Source organism: Netta rufina (genome assembly GCF_964035555.1).
Source record: "Netta rufina genome assembly, chromosome: 9".
Taxonomy (NCBI): Eukaryota; Metazoa; Chordata; class Aves; order Anseriformes; family Anatidae; genus Netta; species Netta rufina.
In genome coordinates, this window is record NC_140132.1 from 12,271,712 (window position 1) to 12,294,580 (window position 22,869).

Here is a 22,869-nt window from a genome sequence, read left to right on the forward strand (position 1 = left end):
ACCTTGAGTGCCATCACATGGCACGTACAGAATAAACAGGCGATCAGGCCAGTCAGCATGGGGTAAGGAATGGCAGGTCCTGCTTGACTTACCTGGTTTCCTTCTGTGACAAGGTGACCCATGGAGTGCATGAGGGAAAGGCTGTGGATGTTACTTAGTTGGATTTTAGTAAAGCGTTTGACAGTTTCCCACAGTGTTTTCCTGGAGAAACTGGGTGCTCATGGCTTGGATGGGTGGACAGTTTGCTGGGTGAAGAACTGGCTGGCTGGCTGGTCTCCAAGAGTTATAGCAAGTGGAGTTTAATCCACCTGATGGCTGACCACAAGTAGAGTTGTCCAGGGCTCAGTACTGGGGATAGTTTAGTTTAGCACTTTCACCAGTGATCTGGATTGAGGACAGCTTTGCAGAGGGACTCGGACGGGCTGGCTGGCTGGGCTGCATCCAGGAAGGCCGGGCACTGGGTGCTGCACCTGGGTCACCACAACCCCATGCAGCGACACAGGCTTGGGGAAGAGTGGCTGGAAAACTGCCTGGCAGAAAAGGACCCAGGGGTGCTGGTCAGCAGTCACCCGAGCGTGGGCCAGCGCTGTGCCCGGGTGGCCAAGATGGCCAACGGCATCCTGGCCTGCGTCAGAAACAGCGTGGCCAGCGGGACCAGGGTGGTGGTTGTCCCCTCATGGTGAGACTGCACCTCGAGCGCTGCGTCCAGTTTGGGGGCCTGGCTACGAGGACAGCGAGCTGTTGGATATATTCCTGGTGGTGAGCTGAGCGGGGTCCTGCCTTGCCCAGCTCGCGTGACAGGCAGGCAAGGGCTCCAGGCTGAGGGCCTGGTGGAGGAGCCAGCAAGGCTGCGCACACCTCCGGCATTAGGAGCCTGACAGCACCGGGGCACTCAGCCCTTCTCCTAGGCCTGCAGTGCCTCTGTTGGCTTCTCAGCACCTGGAGTGGCTGCTGGCATGAGGGCTCGCCATGCAGCGGAGGAGGACGTCGGACGATCCCCACAGCAGTCTGGTAGGACAGGACAGCGGCGGACGAGCAGCCTGCTATGGGAGTCTGAGCGAGGACGCTGTGGAAGTCTCACAGGTGGGTGGCCATACCGTGGGGTAGGAGAGGAACCAGGGTAGCTGTGAACGGGGCAGGTTTGCCTCTTGGTCTTGGGGCAGTCCCCTGCCCTTATAGTTAGCTAGCGATCCAGCTGTCTGGGGACTACCAGCTCTTATTGCTGTTGATGCCTTATTCCCAGGCTGGCGACGCATCCCTGGGTGAGAAGAGCACGGCCAATGTCTTCAGCGATGGCTGCACAAGGATAGGTGAGGGAGAGAGCCTGATCTTTGAGGTCGGTTTCCTTTCATCGTGGCAAGAAGGCAGGGCCTGGATGGGCTCCCCGTTGGGCTGAGGAGGATGGGGAATGTCCTTCATCTTCACAGCTGGAGCTGGTGGCTGCACAGCCTACTGATAGCAGCTGATCCCTGGCAGTCTTCAGAGCCTCAGCCTTTTGCTTATGAGGAGCTTCCTGCCACGAGCTTCTTCTTCCTGCTGCAGATTTCGTCCTTGTGTGGGAAACGGTCCCCAGGGAGCTGAGTGGGCAGAAGGGCAGCCGTGAGAACAAGGCCTTGCAGGAGAGATCCACCAGCATCCACAGGACCTGGCGGAAGAAGTTCCTGGACAAGCTCCATGCTGCTGGCCTCCACATGGAAAAGGTACCCAGGGACCTGACCTTTCCCTGCTGCATCAACCGTAGCCTTGCTCAGGGACAATGGCATCGTGCCCTGGCCCCAGTAGAGCAACCTGGGCTTGTGGGGAGCCAAGCAGGAGCACAAGGTGGGACCTGGCGAGGGCTCCATCCCAGTGGGCTGGCTCCCAGGGGCAGTGAGGGGTGGCTGGGCTGATCCTGACAGACCCTGCAGGGACCTGTACCGGCACCAGCAGCCTCATCCCCACCCGGGCCTCCTCTTCCACTAGCACACGGCCCGCGTGGAGAAGAAGGTGGTGCACTACCTGCTGCTGAGTGCGCCCTGGAGTGTGCTCTGCTACTATGCTGAGGAGCTGCAGCTCCGTGTGCCGTTGCAGGTAAGGCCAGGGTGCCTTGGTGCTCCGGGTCAGGGGACAGTGCCACCAGCACTGCCGAGTGCCCAGGCATTGTGCTGCACCCCATGGTCCCACGCTTTGCTGCCATCTCCTTCCTCCTGAGATGTTTTGGCTGTGTGTGCTCAGGCGCTGCCCAACCAGACCTCCCACTGGTCAGAGAGAGTGCTGCAGCGGCTGGGCATCCCCAACGCCATGGCCCAGGAGGTCCCCAGCCTGCCGCTGGACTACTACACCTGCCCCTTCAAGGTCAACAAGTTGCAATGGTAAGCACCCCAGGAGAGGCTGCGCAGGCCGTTCCTTCCCTCTGCCCGTGCACAGCACAGCCAGGAGCAGCAGCTCCTCACCCCCACCAGCATCCTAGGGCCAAGCTGCTCCTCTGTGCAGGTTCCTGGGCAGCGACGAACCGGACACCTTCTTCTCCACAACTCAGAGGCACCAAATTGTGAGCACCAGGGGCTGCCGTGGTTCCCTTCCCTGGTCCCGGGTGGGCTGGAGGGTGTGGGGGAGCAGCTCTGCAGGCAGGTGGCACAAACATGGGGGGTGTCAGCTGTCACCAGATAGGTTGCTGTGTGCAAAATGCCACCGATGGGATAGAAGGTATGGGTAGAGACCCTCCTGGTCAGTATTTGGGAAAGGGCATGACAACGTTTCAGAGGATCAGGCTTGGAGGCGAAGAGTCAATGGGTAGTGAGGACCCCAGTCTGTGTGGCTGAAGCGCCCTCCCTGCCTCGTCCTTTCCTCCTCAGCTCTACGAGATCCTGGCCACCACGCAGTACGGCTGCTCCAAGGAGCGGGAGGTGGGGGTGGACCGGCTGCTGAGCGAGGGCGTCTTCACTGCCGCCTTCCCGCTGCACGAGGCAAGGCATGGTCCCAGCCCCGGGGCTCCCTGATGGACCCACAGCCCTGGCTGGGCCCTCGTCCATGTCCTCCATCCCCACAGGGCTCCTGCGAGGCCCCACCAGAGGGGCCAGCCTCTGGCAGCCCCAGCCCGCGCCAGGTCCTTTTCCAGTACTGGGCCAACTGGAGGAAGTGGAGCAAGTACCAGCCTCTGGACCACGTCCGCAAGTACTTTGGGGAGAAAGTCGCTTTCTACTTCGCCTGGCTGGGTGAGTGCTGCCGGCTCCAGAGCAGCCCTCAGCTCCTGGATGGGGTCCCTGGATGAAATGTGCACTGCCTTGGGTGGGAAACCCTTGGTGTCCTGCCGGTCCTGGTCACCTTCAGCCCTTCCCCAGCACCTCGGGGCTCCTCCTGGGTCCCTCCTCCTGGGCCCAGCCTGCTTTTGCCGGAAGCAGAGTGATGCCCACTTTGGTCCTGCCTACGTGTGGTTGCAGCTCTGTCCCAGGATATTCTCCAGTTTGGAGGCACCACAAGTCAGCCGTGACACACATATCTAGAGCCTCAAGTCCATGTTCAGGTCTTCCAAGCCCTCTGTGGCTTTAGGCTGGTTCTGGGCTGGGTTTGGGCAGCACTTGTCCTCGGGGACTGCGGCGGAGGCTGACAGGACTCGTGCTGCCTGTCCCTGCTGCCCGCAGGCTTCTACACGGGATGGCTCCTGCCCGCCGCCGTGACGGGGACTGTGGTGTTCATCGCAGGCATTTTCCTGGTGTTCAGTGATGTACCTGCGTGAGTGTCCCCCCCTCCCCAGGGTGAAATGGTGAGAGTGTGAGCTGAGCCCTGCTGAATGCTCCTTCCCCTGCCTGCAGGCAGGAGATCTGTGAGAGCAAAGAGCAGTTCCGGATGTGTCCTCTCTGCAAGTCCTGTCCCTACTGGCAGCTCTCTGACACCTGCAGCACTTTCATGGTGAGGTCCTGGCTCCCCAGGGAAAGCGTGGGGCCCAGGGGTAGAGCTCCATCCCTGCGGTTACTTGTAGGGGCAGGCTGTGGGATGCCTGCAGGGATTTGCCCTCTTCACTCCTACTAATGTAAGACTGTGTCCCTGGGGTGGGCATTAGGCCACGTCTCCATGATGGACGTGGTGGATGTGAGACCTTGTTCCCACGGTGGACATGAGACCATGTCCCTCAGGTGGGCTGGGCCACGTTAACCAGCATCTCCCACGGCCCTGGCCCGGCCCTCATGCCTGCTCTGCCCACAGGCGGGCCGGCTCTTTGACCACGGTGGGACCATCTTCTTCAGCATCTTCATGTCCCTGTGGGCAGTGCTGTTCCTGGAGTTCTGGAAGCGGACAAACGCATCCCTGGCACATCGCTGGGACTGCTCTGAGTTTGAGGACATTGAGGTGGGGTCCAGCCCTTTGCAATACATTCCAAAACCGTATGGACAAAAGCCACCAGACGCCTCTGATGCATTTTCCCCCTTCTTTCCCAGGAGCGGCCCCGGCCCCAGTTCACTGCCATGGCTCCCATGACGATAATAAACCCTATAACTGGGGCAGAGGAGCCATATTTCCCCAAGCGCAGCCGCATCCATCGCATTTTGGCTGGTTTGGTGGTCATTATAATGTTGGTAAGATCACAAGGGCTGGAGAAGTGGGATGTGGTGGAATGGGATCTGTTTGAGGAAAGAGCGTGTGGATGAAGGCGGGGGTGGATGCGTGTCCCCTGCCTCTCCACCAGCTCAGCCCTGGAGCTCCCTCGCAGCTCCTGGTGCCCTGGGGTAATGGTGGAGTTTTCCTTTGATGCAGGCTCTGATCCCTGCTCATACACAGCGCGCTGTGTTTGCAGATTGCCATGGTGGTGATGTTCGTGGTCTCCATTATCCTGTACCGGACAGTTGTTGCCATCCTCCTCTCCAGCTCAGGGTACTTCTGGTTTGTGGCTTCGGTAAGAGGTGGTCAGAGCTGCTCCAGGCCAAGCAGATGGGCTTGGTTTGCCAGCTGGTTCGCCTCACTCTGCTGTGTGTGCTCTGCCTGCTCGCTTCCCCTGTAGGCATCGCACATCGCCAGCATCTCCAGCTCAGTGGTGAACCTCTTCTTCATCCTCATCCTCTCCAAGATCTATATTTCCCTGGCTCATCTCCTTACCAAGTGGGGTAAGCTGGTTGGGGTCCTGCAAGCTGGACGGAAGGAGCCCTTTGTAATGGCAAAGCACCAGAGCCAGCGAGCTCAGTGCTGGGACATGAGCTAGGACACATAGCACCCCAGCAGGGGCTGGCTGATGTCAAGGAAGAAGCTGAGTCATGTGAAGTAGAGGAGAGTTGGGGAAATAAGAGCTTAGGTGAAAAGTGTTTTGGCTGCAGGAAAAAAAAAAAAAAAAAAAAAAGTGAGTACAGGGGTTCCGTTCAGCTCAAGATTTTTTATTTTTTTTTGGAGGGGGGGGGAGTGTTGTATGAAGGGTTTTGAGCTGACTGCTGGGGCTTGGGGGAGAAAAGTGCCTGGAATATTTTTGCCATGTATAATGTGGTACACAGCCTGTTTCTGCTGAGAAGAGGGAATGAAGTTTATTTTTTTTGTGCAAAGCACGTGGGTGTCCGGACATCTTGGGCTGACTTTGTGGGTAAAGCAGCAGGGTTGGGGCCTGGGGCCTGTTAGCACTGAGCGAGTCAGGATGACGTCCACCACGAGGCAGACAAGCACCTGAGAGCAGCGTGGGGCCACATCCCTGTGCTTCCCCCTGGCAGAGATGCATCGCACCCAGACCAAGTATGAGGATGCCTTTACCTTCAAAGTGTTCGTCTTCCAGTTTGTCACCTTCTACTCCTTTCCCATGTACATAGCCTTCTTCAAGGGCAAGTAAGTAGTAGGCTAACGGTTGGCCTTGAGCCTTGGAGGTGTTTTCCAACCTAAAGGATTCTGTAATTCAATGACTCTAAGGCCTGTGGGAGGAGGAGGGCCCTTCCTGCTCCCTCTGGGACCGCTGGGCAGGGTGGTCTTGTAGGGCTGAGGGGCCTGGAGTGCTGCTGCCACCCCTGCTGGGAGGATTGGGCCCTCCAGAGGGGAGCAGCCTGATCCCTGCGGGCTTACTGCTGTGCTGGCCCCAACCAGGGGCTTGGGGACCCCCCTTCTTTGGGGACACCACTGCCTGCCCCTTAGTGAGGGACACGAGGGGTCCAGGTCTACCAGACCAGGCCCTTTGCTCGGTGACCCCTTTGCCACAGCCAGCAGCAGAGCAGAAGGTGGGGTGGCAGAGGGTGGGCTGAGCCCCCGCAGCCCCCGGCGATGCTCCCCTCGTGGCCCAGGGAACAGGGCGGCTGGAGGGAGCTGGGATGCCCACTCACAGCTCTGCCGTGGCTCCCACAGGTTCGTTGGCTACCCTGGGAACTACTGGAGCTTTTTGGGCATCCGCAATGAGGAGGTGAGTGTGGTGTGGGGGGCTGGGGGTGATGCTGGCTTGAGGGCCGTGCCAGGACACGGCACGGTGCCTGTGGGGCAGCCCCGAGCTGTGCTCACCCAGCAGGATGCATTCCCCTGGCCCAGGCTGGTGCTCAGCGTGGGGACCCCACCCCATCCCCTGCTCGGGGTCTGGGTGCTGGGTCTCCCCGTGTGCCAGGAGCCGCGTGCTGAGGGCCCCGCTCTCCCCGCAGTGCAGCCCGGGCGGGTGCTTCATCGAGCTGGCCCAGGAGCTGCTGGTCATCATGGTGGGGAAGCAGATCATCAACAACGTGCAGGAGGTGGCCATCCCGTGAGTAGAGCAGCAGCACCCACCGCGCACCCCGTCTCAGGGCAGGGCAAGCCCTTGGCCGGTGTTGGGTGTGGGACACAGCCCCTCTTTTCTCCCCAGGAGGCTGAGGTGTTGGTGGCACAAGCACAAGCTCCTCTCCACAAAGAAGAAGGCCGTCAAGGAGGGCGGGCCGGTCCCGGCGGAGCAGGCACCCTGGGTGGTCAACCACCAGCTGCTGGCCTTTGAGGGGCTGTTTGATGAGTACCTGGAGATGGGTAGGAACCGGCCCCATGCCTGGAGCTCTGGGCTCTGCTCAAGTGGGAGCAGTGGGAAGGGACCGGGAGACGCTGCAGTTGTCGCTGCTGCTCTCAACCTGTCCTTCCCCTCTCCTCCTCCTTTTCCTTCCAGTCCTGCAGTTTGGCTTCATCACCATTTTTGTGGCTGCCTGTCCCCTGGCACCCCTCTTTGCCCTGCTCAACAACTGGGTGGAGATCCGCCTGGATGCCCGCAAGTTCGTCTGTGACTACCGGCGGCCCGTGGCCGAGCGGGCGCAGGGCATCGGCATCTGGTTCTCCATCCTGGAGGTCATCACCCACCTGGCTGTCAGCAGCAACGTACGCCGGGCAGCGGGGTGGCGGTGACAGCGCTGAGGGGTTACAAATGGAAAATTTAGGGAAAAAGCTCTTTGGGCTGGCTCAGTGAGGAGGGTGGGGCTGCCTTCGCAGAGGCGTGCTTCCTCTGGGCCAGGCAGGCAAAAAACTCAGAGCCGTGGGGCAGGGTGGTGGGGCTGGGGCCTCCCCCGGCTGCGGGAGCTCTGCAGCACCTCTCCCTCCCCCCAGGCCTTCCTCATCGCCTTCACCTCCGATTTCCTGCCCCGCGTGTACTACGAGTACATCCACGACAGCAGCCTGCGTGGCTACGTGAACTTCACCTTGGCCTACGCGCCGTGGGACTTTGTGCAGCAAAGCAACACCGTGTGCAGGTGGGAGCTCCTTCGGCTTTTTGCTGCTGCCACCTCCTCCTCAGCACATATTTCGTTCAGCACAGAGGCTGTCAGCCAGGTGCAGGTTGTCCACCTGCTTTGCTGAGCTGCTCATCCCAGGGTTTGCCCAGTACATGCCCACAGGCTGGGGCAGGACAGGGGGCGTGGGGGCAAGCAACTTGTCCTGGTGACTCCCCTGCTCCCTCCCCACCCTTGGTTTAATGTGCCTGAGTGTTTTGGAGCAATGACTTCAAAAGCTCTCCAGCTGTGGAGAGATTTGCTTCACCAGAGGAAGAAAATGTCACAACCCGTCTGGGGAGACGGCCAAAAGTGCCCCAGGGCTGGGCTGCCTGCTGCTCGTCCCTCTGCCGCCATCACATCCTGCGGTGGTGACGCGTGGTGGTGAGGCCAGCCGGGGGCGGGTGGGTGCAGTGAGGGCTGCACGTGGCTCCTACAGGTACAGGGCGTTCAGGGACCAGGACGGCAACTTGACGCTGACCTACTGGCACCTGCTGGCCGTGCGCTTGGGCTTCGTCATCGTGTTTGAGGTACCAGCGCCGAGCCCCGCGGGGAGACATGGGTGCTGGGTGTGGAGCTGTGCCAACCCCTCCGTCCCTCTCGCTCCCAGCACGTGGTTTTCTTCATTGGGCGTGTGATCGCCTGCCTGGTTCCTGACATTCCTGAGTCGGTGGAGGTCAAGGTGAAGCGTGAGAGGTACCTGGCCAAGGAGGCCCTGGCTGAGAACAAGGTGCGTGCGGCTGCCTTTCCCTGCCCCTTTCCCTGCCTTTCATGCTTGTTCCCTGGTACCTGTAAGGAGTTACAGCGCCTTCTGCGAGTGCAGCAGCTCCCTTTTTCCCCTGATCCAGGTCCTTTTTGAGAGACGGGAGGCACGAAGCAAGGCCAGCACCGCGGATCCAGCAGCGAGCAGGGACTGGGAAACCGAGCAGGCTGAGGGCAGCTGAGAGCCGCAGCGTGCCCCAGGACCACAACCTGCTCCTCCTCACAGCAGCGCGGAGCCGTGGGGCAGCATGCTGGCTGGCCGGCCCTGCTCGGCTGGCTCAGGGCAGCTCTGCCACACGGACACCAGGGCTTGGCTGCGGCTGCAGGCGGGGAGGGAGGCAGCCAGCTCTGGGCAGCTGTCCAGGCTCATTGTGGTACAACGAGGGAACTGCCCCGCGGCGTAAATGAACTAAAGGTGGCCGGCCACACCGAGGTCCTGGGCTGGTAGGCCGCCCTGCTGCTCAGCTAGCAGACGCAGGCTCCTGCCTGCAGCTGCTGCCGGGCTGCTCAGCACAAGCACAGGCTCACTTGTCCCTGCCTGGGGAGAGTCGTGGTAGGGCTGCCTGGCCTGGCTGTTGCTTCTGCTGTCTCCTGCGCTGGGTGCTTACCGTAACCGCAGCTGGGGGGTTTGCTCCTGCCACCCTAAGTAGGGAGGCAGGAAAGAGTTGAGCTGTGGGAAAGCTTTGGAGACCCCACGTGTGCTGCTACCCTTTGACATGGGGACCATGAGGGGAAACAGCCCCTGAGAGAAGCTTTGCTTCTCAAGAGCAGCAGCTGGGTGCTGGCAGGCAGGCACTGGGCAGCAGCGAGTTGCAGAAGGCAGAGGTTCTCAGCAGGGTGGGCAAGAGGGACTGCAGCTGCTGCCTCCCTCTGCTCCCCTACACCAGCAGCAGCCCTGGCGTCACCTCGCTGGCTGTGAGCATGTGGGTGCTGCTGGGCGCTGCTCTCACCTCCCCTCAGCCCAGCATTCTCCGTGCACATCCCTCCTCAGCAAGGGCACGGCCGCCGCAGAGGCTCACACATGCAATTTGGGCTGCCCTGGATCTCAACCCACCGGTAGAAATAATATCCGTGACACTCCAAGCTGTTTCAGGTTTTATTTTAGAATTTATAAAATTCCAGTGTCATCCATACTCATGAGCCTTTTTACATGTTTGCATATAGTCTCCAAATTCCAAAGTTAAGGCCAAGGGATCATTGCTATGGAAACGTACAATATGGAAGACGTCAGAGAGGAAATGGACACATGCCACAGTCTGCTGCGGAAGGAGGGTGGTGGGGGACAGTACTAGGTACAATCACTTCATGACCTTCTTTAGAGTGGAGGGTCGGGCTGCGGGGCAAACCCAGACAGTGGTGCCCCAAATGTAACTCAAGCCTAGCTGTGCAACTGGTGAGGGCAGGGGGGCATAAAGAGGAAGGGGGGTAGGCTTGGCGACATAGGACAGACCTAAGCTACGGGGTATAACCATTTCCTGACAGACACGGATGGAAGGGTGTCACCCTGGTTCTGTCTGACCCATCCGGTTATTATCTCCCGGGGGAGGCAGAGCCACCCCCTCCTCCAGGGGAGCTAGGTGCCCTGTGGCGGGACGCGCTTAGCTTCAGCCACATCTCAAATTTACGGAGAGCACTCAGATTTTGGTTCAACTTCTGCATAGCAGCCTCTACCACGAGGAGCTGGCGGGGGAAGGAGAAGCGTTGGCATGTCAGGCCTGGGGGTGCTGGAAAAGGCAGGAATGCTGGGCCCAGCCTGCCAGGATTCCTGCCTTTGCCCCGTAAGCAGCACTAGAGAAGAGAGACTAGGGACTCCTGCTTGTCCAAGAGCCGAAGCAGCTGGGCTAGAGGAATGGCTCAGACTACAACCTTCTGTAGGACAGAGGCGGGGAAAGGAGGGAACACAGGGACCCCCTGCTCCCTACCTCCCTCCACAAAGACACGGTTTTCTTCTTACTAGCTGGAGAAGCTTGGGCACAGCTCCCTCAGAGCAAGCCATGGCAGGGCCCAGGCACAAGCAGCCCAGAGCATAGAGCACCAATCGCCCTCTCCAGCCCATACAATGGAGGCCTCAGGGAGGGCTCGACACATGGCACTGTCAGCCCCCTTGCTTTCAGTTCCCCTGTTCCATCAGAGCAGAAGCCTGTCTCACCACCGCTGCACCCAGGGGCTGCTGCTAGGCTGTGGCTACGGCCTTGGGGCCAAGCCCGGTTCTAGCTCAGAAAGCCCCACGGTCCTCTCCCATTCACCGCCTGCACGACCGTGACCGCTCTCAGCTTCCCTTCAGAGGAGCTCCCACAGCCACTCCCCAAAACGCTCCTCTTGCTTCTCCTCCAGGGTTCTGCTCTGGGTGCCAGGGTGAGAGCTGGAGCAGCTGCTCACCCACCTGCGCTGGGAGGCCACCATCATACTGACTTTTGAGGTAGAAAGAAGGCAACAGCAACTGGTGTCCCTACCGCTCATGCTCAGAAGCTGCAGGGCTCGCAGCACCTCAGCCGCTTCTCGAGGCTCCGCTTCCAACCAGCTTCTCTTGGGCCACGCCAACCTTGGCCGACCCCCGCCTGTCCCATGCAGTAACGCTGCCACGTGCTGGCTCACCTGCCTGCCCGCACGGCTGCTGGGGAGGGTGCGCAAGGGCCCGCGGGGCACTAGGAACGGGGTCTGTGGTCACGCACTGGAAGACTCATCAAGCCTGCAGGCTGGGGCTGTGCGTGGCATGGCGCGGCGCAAGGGAGCGCCCGCAACGCGCTGCACACCGAGGTGTTCCCCTGACCAGGGTGGCCGTGCTTTGTTCTGGTCCCTTCCGTCTCTGCTGCCTCTCCAGCCTACTGAAGGTTTTGTTCCTTGAAAGAGTTAAGTTTCTGACCTTTTGGATTATTTTTAAGCTCTCCCCACAGTCAGCTATCAGCATTAAATGAATTTTTGGCAGTTCAAAGGAAAAAAAGTTGATTGCACTCTACAACGGTAAGGTAAGGCCTGGGATAAACACAAAGGAAAGAGGGCAAACGTTTTGGCTTTAGAAAGTCAAGGAAATTTATTTCCTGAGGTCATGAGACAGGAAGTAGATTCCTAGCCACAGTAAAGGAGGTCTCCTAATGAAGGCGAGAATGCCTAGTAAGACATGCTCAAGAGAGCAGATTTTTCTGCTAGCGCTTGGGAAGCTGTAAATCTTAGCCACTTTGAGTCAATTATGAAGTTTCTAACAAAAACACACACATTTAGTGTTTGAATCTGACTGGAAGTCTTGTTCCAAAGAAGAAAAGTATATCCATCAAGAGATGAGAGTGAATCCTAGCCATGGTGATAGCTGAGGGGAGCGGGATGGGGTCTAGCACTCCAGACACCATTAGGAGACCTCTTGGGGCAATTGACTTGTGCTCCAGCCGCTGGGTCAGATTTCAGACAGGAAGTATTTGTGGCAGGTTAGTGTCAGGTCAGCGGGCTGGAGGAGATGTTTCTGCTTCCAGGTCATTATCGTTTGGGTCCCCAGGGAAGAGTCTTGGGGGCGACTTGAGCCCCAAAGCTGGGGAAATCTTCAGAACTGCTCATATCAGGGGCCTAGAGCAAACAAAAAGGGAACAAGTTAAGCTCCTGCCCTGCTGTGAACCTGTACAGCACCCCTGCGCTAAGCAGCATTTCCTGTGTCCCATGGGCAGAGACAAGGAGTGAGGGCTGAGCAGGATCACTATGTCCTTTGGGCTGCCCTAGGTGGACAGTTGAGCCTCCAGAGACGGCATCAAGGATGGTGCAGACAGAAGCACGCAGCAGGTGGATCAGGGGCTCAGAGCCCAGCCGTGGTAACTCGGTCGCTGGAGCAGGGTCAGGCCACTGGGGCAGCTGAGAACAGAGCTGCCACGTGTCCCAGGTCACTGCTTCCAGGCAGAACACAGCTCAGACACTGAGCTTGTTTTGTGCTGCAGCAGAAGTCAGAGGTGCCAGGGCCCTATGGCAACCCCTAAAACCAACACGACCTGGCAGGACACTTTCAGGTAAGGACTCCCCATCCCCAGCGGCCCCACTGTATCCAACACGGGCAAGGTGTTTGGAAGAGGAGACAGCAGTGCTTTGGAAGCTGGAGGCAGAGCCTAGGCCTGCCCTCAGCTTTTGCCCAGGCCACACAGACCAGGACGGCCCCTCGCTGCCTTCTCTGCCACCACGGAGAGAGGAGGGAGAACGCTCTGTTGTCCCAGTTGAAACGGGAGGGCCAGGCCCCAGAGTCAGCCCTCGGCAGTGCCACACTCCCCGTGCCCGCAGCAGAAGCAGCACTCACCTTTTCATTGCTGACTGTGGCCCAGGGGGCATCTCTCACCACAAAGCCCTTGGATGGGGCCTTGGACTCTTCATGGGAAGAGGGCTTCATGTACACCTGCATCGCCTCGTTGTCCACCACATCTGCAAGCTGCAGTCACATGGCCCAGTTAGGATGTGGATCCTGACAGTTCCTCAAACTGGTGTAACCCCTCCACCCCCAAACTCCACCTCATCATGCAGCACCCTGTCCAAGGTCACTAGCCTGTACTACAGTCACCAAACACGGTGTTTCTCCACTAGTTTGAGAGCCACCAACTCCTAGACTTCAACTGATGCAAGCTGCAGCAAGGCAAGCATGCGCACGTCTTGGTGTCCCAACATGCTCGTTTGCTGTCCCCTCCTGGACAGCGGGGCCAGTCCTTGGACAGCCCGGGGCTCTGCAGCCAGTGGTCTGAGGGACAGCTGCAGACCAGAGCTGATTGCAACCCGCACAAAGACCAAGTTCTCTGGTACTGTGGTAGAAAATACCACGTGGAGATCCCTCAGACATCCAGCTCTGTGGTTGAGGAAATTCTTGCTAAGCCGCCGCACAGATTTGCTAAACACTTACATATTCTTCCTCCAAGTTCAGGATGTGATCAATAGCTTCTTCCACGTTCTCGGGGAGTCCTGTCACGGTCACACAGTTGGGGTCAGGAGCCCCACTCTGGGGAAAGCGAATATCCACCTGAAACACAAAGAAACACAGGGATTACACCTGCACATCTGAAAAGCTACAGACTCCTTTAGTCTTTTGTTATTGGAATAAGATGATCTTCAAGGTCCCTTCCAACCCAAACCATTCTCTGTGCAGTGCTGTGCAAACAGCACAGGGCTGGATTTCCAGACAGTGTCCTCATTCTGCTGCAGGCATCCTCGCCATCAAGCCATCAGCAGGAGGCACAATAAGTTTTCTATCCTCTCCACAGATCGAGTAATCCTGGCTGATGACCATTTTCTGTAGTTGGCTTAGTGTTACCCGTACACAGCCAGCGAGGTCTCTTCCAGCTTGCCTTCCAGATGGCTGCAGGGAAGTCACACAAGATGGGACCAAAACCAAAGGCTGCTCATTTCAGAACAAAACAGCTTGTTTCAGCAACCAAGACCAGCCAAGATGTTACGTCCCAAAGGCTCATCACTCTGGATTCATATTCATTAACTGTCCCTGTAGTAAATCACTCTGCTACTGCCACGTGCAGTCAGGGATGCAGGCCCCTGCCCTTCCCAGGCTGAGCTGGCTTTGCCAAAGCCTTTCAGCTTCCAGCAGCCAAATCTGGAGCCCTGAAAGTGTATTTGGGAATCTTAAAGTCACAGGAATCACCGCTGGCTTAGACAAAGAAATCCATAGGATCTCCTCTGAGCTGAGCTCATGCTAAGGGGGTCTGGATACAGTTCCCTCCCACAGCTCCCCAGCGTCAGTGACTCAACCACCTGTCAACCAAATGACTATCTGGGACCCCATCTGGAAGAAATCCGCTGAAAGGCGACTTTGCTCCTACATTTGCAATGACACCTTGAGGGGAGCAAAACAGCGTTGGTTTTTCTTTGCTTCTGTTCCAGCTGGAGGAGCTCAACAGGCACAAGAAACAAGGACCACAAAATGTGAACCTGATGCTCCTGAATTCGGACCCTAGTACCCAACTGCTCCCCCAGCCCGTGCTGCCCCACCACTCACCTTGAATTCATCCATGATTTTGCGGATGGCTTTGCCACGTGCACCGATGATGCGTGCGTGGACACGGTGGTCCAGAGTCACATCCTCAGAGACCATCTGCTCCAGCTCGCCAACAATCTTCATGATGGCATCCCGGGCAGCCTCAGCATTCTTCTCATAGCCAGTGATGGTGATCTGGTCTTGGGCCTGGGGCACATGGAAGCACGTGAGTAACCAAGCTCATAAGCAGCTAAGCAAAACTCCCTGCTACTCCCTTTCACCCTCCATCTTATTCAATAGCAGCACAGGGAAGTCAGAGCCCATGCTCAGAGACAACCAACAACCCTCTGTGTGTCCCCTCTGCCCTCTCACCTGGCTCTCATCATCCTTGTCAGGGAACTGGATGTTGACCTCATGCTCTGTGCGGATCTGGGTAATCACTGCTCCCTTACGCCCAATGATTTTAGGGTGATACTTGGGATCCACAGTGACTGTCAGCTTGAAGCTTCGCAAGGCCTGGAAAGAGAGAAGCAGAGTGAGGCACAACAGCAGGGAACACACCACGGCTGCTCCACTGATGGCCACCGAAGTCCCCGCATTCCTTTTGGCTTCTGAGATTCATGGGACAGATTCTGCAAGGTCCTGCCTGAGTGCACATGGCTATAGAAGAGCACCCAAAACATTCATCTGCAGGGGCCTTGCGCTTTTTGCCAAGTTCAGCAGGAAACTACAGGTAGAAAACAACTCCCCAGATCATCCCTCATGCTATTTGTTCAGAGCTGGGATAAGGATTCACCAGAAGAGGTACAAAGAGACTCTAGCACAGCGAGGCTCCTGCCCTGCGCCATCGCAAAGGGATGTGAAGGTGAGAGAGCCCTAGGAAGTTCAGAGTTTCCTAAAGTAGAATCCCAAGACTCTCCTGTTAGTTCGTATTAAACAGGTTATATTTGGCCACTGAGTCCCCCAGACCTGCAGAGCAGCTAGGGGTGCTACTAAAAGGAGAAGAGTTCCACAGGTCTGTACAACTTCTGAAGGTAACACCCAGAAGCTGAAGCCTTGTTCAGCTGGAAGGAAGGACTGGCACAGGCCTTACCCGATCCTCTTGTTCAGCCTGCAGCTCCTTCACTCTTTCCAGCAGCCCGGTCTTGGCACGGTCCAGGTTGGTGGCCAGCCCCGTGATGGTGATGACATCTGACTGCAGCTCAGGAGCAGGGACCTGGATGTTCACCTGAGCAACAAGTAACGATTATCACTTTGTACCACTGCTCACTGCACGTTAGCTTCTCACTGATCCTCTCTGCTACCAAGAACTTGCACCTCGCCTGAACCCTGTTCCTTCAGCCATTATTAACATCAGATTGCTTTGCTGCAGGACTTCAGGACCTGTCACTCTCTGTACCAGCCTGGAGAGGCTAGGAAACAAACACACATTCAACAGTGCTGCCTGCAGCCAACCTGCACCGGCCCCAAGAGCAAGAGGTCCGCAGCCCCTGCGGGCTCCTGGGGAATTCTTCCAAGCAGGCGGGCATGGCCGAGCTGTATTGCATGGCCAAGGAGGGAAAACAGCTCTTGCACTGGTAAGAAATCCAGATGGGCCCCAACAAGTCCTACAACACTCACGACACCAGCTCCCATAATACAGCTTCATCGTGAAACCTAGCAAGCCCCAGAGCCAAGGAGTTCATTACACAGGTCTCACTTTCTTATTATAAAGCCCGTATTCTATGGTCAAACCAAGATGGTCCTGAGTAAGTCACAACTGATGGCCAACACCATAAATGTGGTCGTTTACAGATTCTCCAGTATGTGGGATTAGGGAGGAAGGGCAACAACTTACTTCAAACTCGTCCATCATTTTACGGATCCCACTTCCTTTCTGGCCAATGATATAACGGTGAAGATCAAAGGGAACTTCCACTTCAATGGTGACAGGAACCAGAGCCTAGAGGGATGGGAACAGAGTTTGCCAGTTGAAAGACTTCTCCTTTCTTTCAGTTTGCCATATACTTGCTCAAAAGAATGAGTCGCTGGAGCGAGGTTTGTTCCCTTTTAGTCAGGATACAAACTCTGCAGGAGAGAGCAGCTGCAAACATGACCTGTGGGGTGTTAAACATTTTTTTCCAAACAAGCCATCTAAAAACTCCCTCTGGCGTCAGAGGCTGTTCTCATATCCTTGGCTTCCACCTACAGAAACTTGGATGACATCACTAGAGGAGAAGTATGGCAAGGTCTGCTGAAGCTGGAATGATTCAGCCTCAATCACACTGTATCTCATCCCAGCCCTGCTTCATAAAAAAGGATGTCGTGCTTTTCTGGCAAGTGACTTGGGGCTGCTTGCAGCTGTAGCAATTGCTAGGTCAGGCGCAGTGATTCAAGCCACCTGGCTAAATTATAGAGCAGCTGGAGAACTTCCTTTGAGCAATGCAGACCTTCTCCACGGTTAGTGTCAGTGACCACCTGGATAGCAACCTTGGCTGAACAGTTTTTATTACCATCACTAAAGCATGCAGCGAGCTGCTTGCATCAGGACATGACTACATTATAAGGCTAAAGGGTTTGGAAGCCACGTACCTGCAGCGCCTCCTTTGCTGCCTCACACTTCTCCCTGCGGCCAGAGATGATGATGATATCACACTTCTTTGGAGAGCTGGGGTCTCCATCCTTCCCATCCTTGCCTTCCCCACCCTCCTCGCCATTCTCCTGCACAGCTGGCTCTGCGACAGGGGCTGAAAACATGGAAAGCCTCATGTTAAACAGAGCCCCCTCCTTGCTCAACATCTTCCCTTCCAGATCTTCAGGCTCAGCCTGGCCACAAGAGACCAGACACTACAGCCTGCTACGGAAGAGATCACACAGTCAGCTTGCCATGGCTTGGCCTGGACTGAGCAGAACTGAACACCCACTGAGATGGTCTCCTCCATGCGTCTCTGCACAGCACTCATACTGCCTTTGCCCGCGGGGGGAGAACCTGCGGTTGCTCTCTGGAAGCAGAGGCTGTGCTCCTATGACAGCAGAGACAATAAGGCTGGCAGTTCCTTCAGCAACAGGGAATTTAACTAGCACGGCGCTGGATGTTACAGGACAGCTGGTGGTAGACCAGGCTACTCAACAGAACGGGGCAGAGCAGGCCCCAGCTGTGCTGAATTCAGTACACCCAACGCTGAGAGCACGAGAACTCCGAGGAACCTTGACAAGCCTGCAGAGCAAGAGAGCAGCGGCAGGTTCTGCTTTTGGCTAGGACAGGTCCTTGTGCTCCCTGCGCTCTGTGGTGAGAACAGATTCAGAACCCACAGGTTTGCGTTTTTACCCCCTAAAAGTGGCCCCTCTTCCCAAGAGAACACAGTTGATTCCGAGCCCAGATCCAAGGACGCTGTAGGGAACACCTGGGGTCACTTCTCCACAGATTTTAAGGAGAGCTTCTCCACTGATCAAGTGCAGACTACACATCTGATCACCCCAACTGCCATGTGAACATGCATCCATGGGTATACCTGGGTTCTCCTCCCTGTCAGGGAATTTGATCTGGACACCATAGTCCCGGGTGATCTGCTGGATCCGGGATCCTTTGGGGCCCATAATGGAGCGGTGGAACTTTTGTGGGATGGTGCATTCGATTGTCACTTGAGCTTCCTGTGAGAAAGCAGAGTTGCTCTATTGTGACGCAGCCTCTTTCACTGCAGCAAACAGGATGCTTGCGCGTGGTGAAATCCATAATGGACAGAGTGAGGTGTTGGGAAAGGTAACAGCTGCTGTCATGGAAAGAACTAAAAGTTTCCCAGAATCTTTCCCTCTCTCAGAGAAGTTAGCATGAGCTGTTTTAATGAAGGCTGCCTCCGGCCTGTGATGTTAAAGGCTTCAGAGACCAAAGGCTCAAGCTTGCTATGACTCTAAAGGGGAGGAAGTAGTAAGAGAAAGGAAAAAGCTAATGAAGGAAGGAAAGGAAGGGCAGAGGTTTGACTGATGGTTGTTTCCAAAACACAGTACTACCAGGACAAGAAACCCCAGGGAGCAGCCTCTACCCAAGACCAGGCACGGGGAGGGCTCCACATTTTTCATGTCTAAAAGTACCCCAAACAAAGCTCTCCCCAAAAACAAGAGGAAGGTCAAAGCAGGCAATTACTTGAAACAGCATTGCCATTTTGGAGCCAGCAGCCCTTCCCTACGCTGGGATCTAAAGTCTGCAGCCCCTATGTTGACAGCAAAGCTTTAAATCCCAAATCTGTTGTGGGACTTGTTCACATAAAGCTTGGCTGTACAACAGGTTCAAGAAGAGTTCAGATGAAGCAATAAAGTATGGAAAAAAACCAGCTTTCCTGGGACTTACCAGGTCCTCAATGATTTCCTGGATGCGCTTCTTGGCTGCCTCCACACAGTCCTTGGCTCCCTTGAGGGTGACTTTGTCGCTCTGAGTGCCAGAGCGGGGGAAGCTGACCATCACACCACCGTACTCATCAGCGATCTCACGCAGAACTTGCCCCCTCCGGATGACAAAGTGGCGGTGGTGCTTGGGGTCAACCACCATGGAGTCTTCAACCACGTTATCCTACAACAGATGACAGCAGCCAGTCAGCCCTGCCCTTCCTGGCCATCATCACCCATTTGCTGCACTCAGCAGAAAACAGTTTACAACCTCACTCCAACAAGCGACAGTGAAGAGGATCTTCCTGAGCTCCCACCTCGCTCATGGTTCTAGGAGGAACAGGTCCTCCACACTAACTCATCACATCTTGCTGCAGGGATAGGAAAGCAGCAGTTCTTACCAGGTTCTTGATGAGGGCCTCCAACTCCTTCTGCGCCTCTTTGACAGCTTCCTCAGTTCCCATGATAGTAATCAGCTCCTGATCTTTGTCCTCGGAGGTTGGGAAGATGATGCGGGCCCCGGTGTTGTCACGCACCTTGCGGATGTTGCCACCGCCTTTACCAATAAGGAATTTGTGGTACTCTGGCTTTGCACGGAGGTCCACGGTGTAACTCTTTGTTTGCTGTAAGGAGGCAGATCCACGTGGAACATGTCAATATGCAGCAAATACACATCTGCACCAACAGCAGACATGCAGCTGTGTAACTGCACACACATGCACAGTGTTGCATGAGGAAGACAGACGTAGCTTGCTGTCTAAATCAAAAAGGTTTGAAGGAAAAACACTACGTGAAAGATGCTCTCAGTGCTGAAGAAATATCTCTACACTCAGCACAACTGGAGAGAATATGAGCACAAAAGACTTCCTGGGAAGGGTCTGGGACTCACACTGGGCAGCAAAATCGTTGGCTGGCTGACTGCTGTAAGCCAGGCAGCAGAGGGAACCAACCAGGGGAATGTGCTCACATGCTACTGTTAAAAAGGGCTTTTTCTTGCTGATAAAACCAACAGTCAAGTGATTCCAACTCAGAGCAATGCCTTGTAACCAAAGGCTCCCAAACCCAATTATATACAGAGAAATGTAAGAACTAGAGCTGGAATTCAGAGACGAGGTAAAAAAGGAAAGGAGATACTCAGAGGCAGCTGTTTGAGAGAGGTGCGGCTACCCAACAGCATTCAAACCACAGCAGTAGGGAGCCTCAGCCCTCTGAGTATGCCCCCAGCCTTGGGAGAGAAGCATTTCTGCCAGTTCTTCTGCCCGTGGGGGAAGAACTCATTGTCACAAGGACAAAAGTGTAGTTTTCTTTCAATCATCCCAACTGTACTCAAATCCCTTGGAAGAGGATTAAGCTGTCTTATGCCAGAAGCTTCTCAGCAGGCTGAGGGGATCATTTGAACCCTGAAAGAGAAACATCTGACCAAACCAATCCATTCCTTCCCTTACGACAGGGCTCACCTTCTCTTCTGCCAGGTGCAACAGCTGTTTCTTGGCTTTCTCCACATCCTGTGCTGGGCCCCTGATGGTCACGGTGTCACTGCCAGAGCCCTCGGTGGGAAAGTGGATGTGGACTCCACCACACTCCTCCATGATGGAGCGGATGAAGCGGCCTTTGGCGCCAATGAGGGAATTGTGCAGTTTGGAAGGAATAGAGACCTCCACCTCTGTGATGTTGGCCTAAGAAAGGACAGTAGAAAGCTGTTAATTAAGCTGCAGAAACGTGTTTGTGCCTACCCTGCTTACCTTCCAACTCCCACATTACTACGATCTTCATGGAGCTACGTGTAAGAAATGCCTGACCAGAGGTTTGAAACTGGCTGCCCCTGATACATGAACAGCCGCAGGCAGGCTCATCAGCATCATCCCACAGCACAGTCAATTTTAGATGAATTACGTCCTGAGAGCAAATACCATGAATGCAAATTCAGTCTCTGATGAGGAGATAGCAGACCTACGTCAAGCCCTCCATTTGGAGGTGCCACCAGCTCCTGTCAGGTAGCGCAAGTTTGCTCTCTTGTAACTTGGAAGGTGTTGTGGGGAGTCAGCACTGGGAGACCAGCCTCACAGTGACAGACTTTCATCTTAGCTCAGTTCCCTGCTTTGTTCACGATGATGAGAGTTGTCCTCATTAACATTGAGCACGTGGTATTTTTAGTTTGCTTGATCTCAGCTAAAGCACAGCCTTCCCTAGTTCACAAGTGACACTTCAGAGGGACAGTTCAGAGGGACAGCCCTACTTGCATCCTGATAAGCTAGGAAAAGAGACTTCCCTGAAAGAAGTGACAGATACCACAGGCATAAATCAGGGCTCTGAGCTACTGGCAAATTTTCCTAAGATCTTAGGTTTTAGATTCAGGAACAGACTGACACGCACTGCTGTCTCCTGCCCTCCCCCTCTACAACCATTTCTTCTGTACTTATGCATTCTAGCAACATTTTCAAGTCCCTTGTCTGCAACAGATCAGTCATTTCACTTACCAGCTCCTTTTGGATGGCAAGAATTCTGTGGCGAGCAGCTTCACAGTTTGCTCTCTTTCCTGTGATAACAATTGTCTCCGAGTTGCTGTTCTCTGCTGGGAGATCGATTTTGGTGTTGCTTTCTTCACGGATCTGCCACAAAAAAAAAAAAAAAAATCATTTCAGAGGTGTCCCACATCACAAGAAAGCTCTTGGAGGTTACATTCCACATCATCAACAAACAGGAGAGAACAGCAAGCGGGATTTAGCAGCAGGCAGTTATCATACTGAGCACCAGAGACAGGAAAGTTATATCACCTTCTTGATGTTGGCACCTCCTTTCCCTATGATGTTCTTGTGGAATTGCTTGAAGATGGGGACAGAAATTGAAAAGCTGTTTTCAACCTAAGGGAGAAAGGGAGAATTGAACATTATGCTGTCACAGCAAGCCTCATACCAGGAACTTGAAAAATGTGAACTTTGTCAATAGGCTTAGACCCAAGGAAGTTCTCTACACAAGAACTGCAAGAATCAGCAAAACAAAGAGTTGTGGTGAGTAGAGTTAAATCCGGTTGGAGGCTGGTCACTAGTGGAGTTCCCCAGGGCTCAGTACTGGGGCTAGTTCTCATTAATATCTTTATTGATGATCTGGATGAGGAGATCGAGTGCACCCGCAGTCAGTTTGCAGATGACACCGAGTTAGGTGCGTGTGTCGATCTGCTTGAGGGTAGGAAGGCTCTGCAGGAGGATCTGGATAGGCTGCACCGATGGGCTGAGGCCAACTGCATGAAGTTCAACAAGGCCAAGTGCCGGGTCCTGCACCTGGGGCACAGCAACCCCAAGCAGAGCTACAGGCTGGGAGAGGAATGGTTGGAGAGCTGCCAGGCAGAGAAGGACCTGGGAGTGATGGTGGATAGTCGGCTGAATATGAGCCAGCAGTGTGCTCAGGTGGCCAAGAAGGCCAACGGCATCCTGGCTTGCATAAGAAACAGTGTGACCAGCAGGGCTAGGGAGGTGATTGTCCCCCTGTACTTGGCTCTGGTGAGGCCGCACCTCGAGTACTGTGTTCAGTTTTGGGCCCCTCGCTACAAGAAGGGCATCGAGGTGCTTGAGCGGGTGCAGAGAAGGGTGACGAAGCTGGTGAGGGGCCTGGAGAACAAGTCCTACGAGGAGCGGCTGAGGGAGCTGGGCTTGTTCAGCCTGGAGAAGAGGAGGCTCAGGGGCGACCTTATTGCTCTCTACAGATACCTTAAAGGAGGCTGTAGCGAGGTGGGGGTTGGTCTGTTCTCCCACGTGCCTGGTGACAGGACGAGGGGGAATGGGCTACACTTGCACCAGGGGAGGTTTAGGTTGGATATTAGGAAGAACTTCTTTACTGAGAGGTTTGTGAGGCACTGGAACAGGCTGCCCAGGGAAGCGGTGGAGTCACCATCCCTGGAAGTCTTTAAAAGATGTTTAGAAGTAGAGCTCAGCGATATGGTTTAGTGGAGGACTTGCTAGTGTTAGGTCAGAGGTTGGACTTGAGATCTTGGTGGTCTCTTCCTACCTAGACGATTCTGTGAAGTGCCTTCAAATACAGCCTTTAAACAACAGGCATTACCCTCCTGCCTGTATCTAGCCAGAAATTTGTCCAGAACTCCATCATAAAGGGTTTTTAGTCCCAACCAAGTACAGTGACAGTAGACCTGTACTTTTTTTGCTGGGC

General features: G+C 55.4%; 2 protein-coding genes across 4 annotated transcripts in view; one reads left to right on the forward strand and one right to left on the reverse strand.

Moving 5' to 3' along the window:
• Positions 1-969: 969 nt before the first annotated feature.
• Positions 970-8,590, forward strand: ANO7 (anoctamin 7; the record flags this gene model as incomplete). The annotated part of the gene is given in 23 exon segments (XM_084291867.1): positions 970-1,083; positions 1,244-1,310; positions 1,543-1,700; positions 1,963-2,070; positions 2,215-2,351; positions 2,473-2,530; positions 2,835-2,973; positions 2,976-3,194; positions 3,621-3,711; positions 3,792-3,888; positions 4,183-4,326; positions 4,416-4,553; positions 4,772-4,870; positions 4,976-5,078; positions 5,667-5,778; positions 6,286-6,340; positions 6,570-6,667; positions 6,767-6,921; positions 7,055-7,260; positions 7,486-7,628; positions 8,086-8,176; positions 8,257-8,376; positions 8,495-8,590. Coding segments are annotated over 23 exon segments (2,748 nt in total).
• A 900-nt stretch (positions 8,591-9,490) lies between these two features.
• The window catches only part of HDLBP (high density lipoprotein binding protein), a 37,353-nt gene continuing 23,974 nt past the window's right edge, over positions 9,491-22,869 (reverse strand). For all 3 annotated transcript variants that reach the window (XM_084292192.1, XM_084292194.1, XM_084292193.1), the window contains exons 15-28: positions 21,483-21,569; positions 21,186-21,317; positions 20,166-20,384; positions 19,110-19,331; positions 18,674-18,892; positions 17,841-17,979; positions 16,921-17,075; positions 16,187-16,291; positions 15,443-15,577; positions 14,722-14,865; positions 14,371-14,556; positions 13,267-13,383; positions 12,676-12,804; positions 9,491-11,963 (exon numbers count right to left, since the gene is read on the reverse strand). In XM_084292192.1, the coding sequence (XP_084148318.1) occupies positions 11,877-11,963; positions 12,676-12,804; positions 13,267-13,383; positions 14,371-14,556; positions 14,722-14,865; positions 15,443-15,577; positions 16,187-16,291; positions 16,921-17,075; positions 17,841-17,979; positions 18,674-18,892; positions 19,110-19,331; positions 20,166-20,384; positions 21,186-21,317; positions 21,483-21,569 (2,076 nt within the window). In that variant the 3' untranslated portion in view covers positions 9,491-11,876. The remainder of the gene's footprint in view (positions 11,964-12,675; positions 12,805-13,266; positions 13,384-14,370; positions 14,557-14,721; positions 14,866-15,442; positions 15,578-16,186; positions 16,292-16,920; positions 17,076-17,840; positions 17,980-18,673; positions 18,893-19,109; positions 19,332-20,165; positions 20,385-21,185; positions 21,318-21,482; positions 21,570-22,869) is intronic.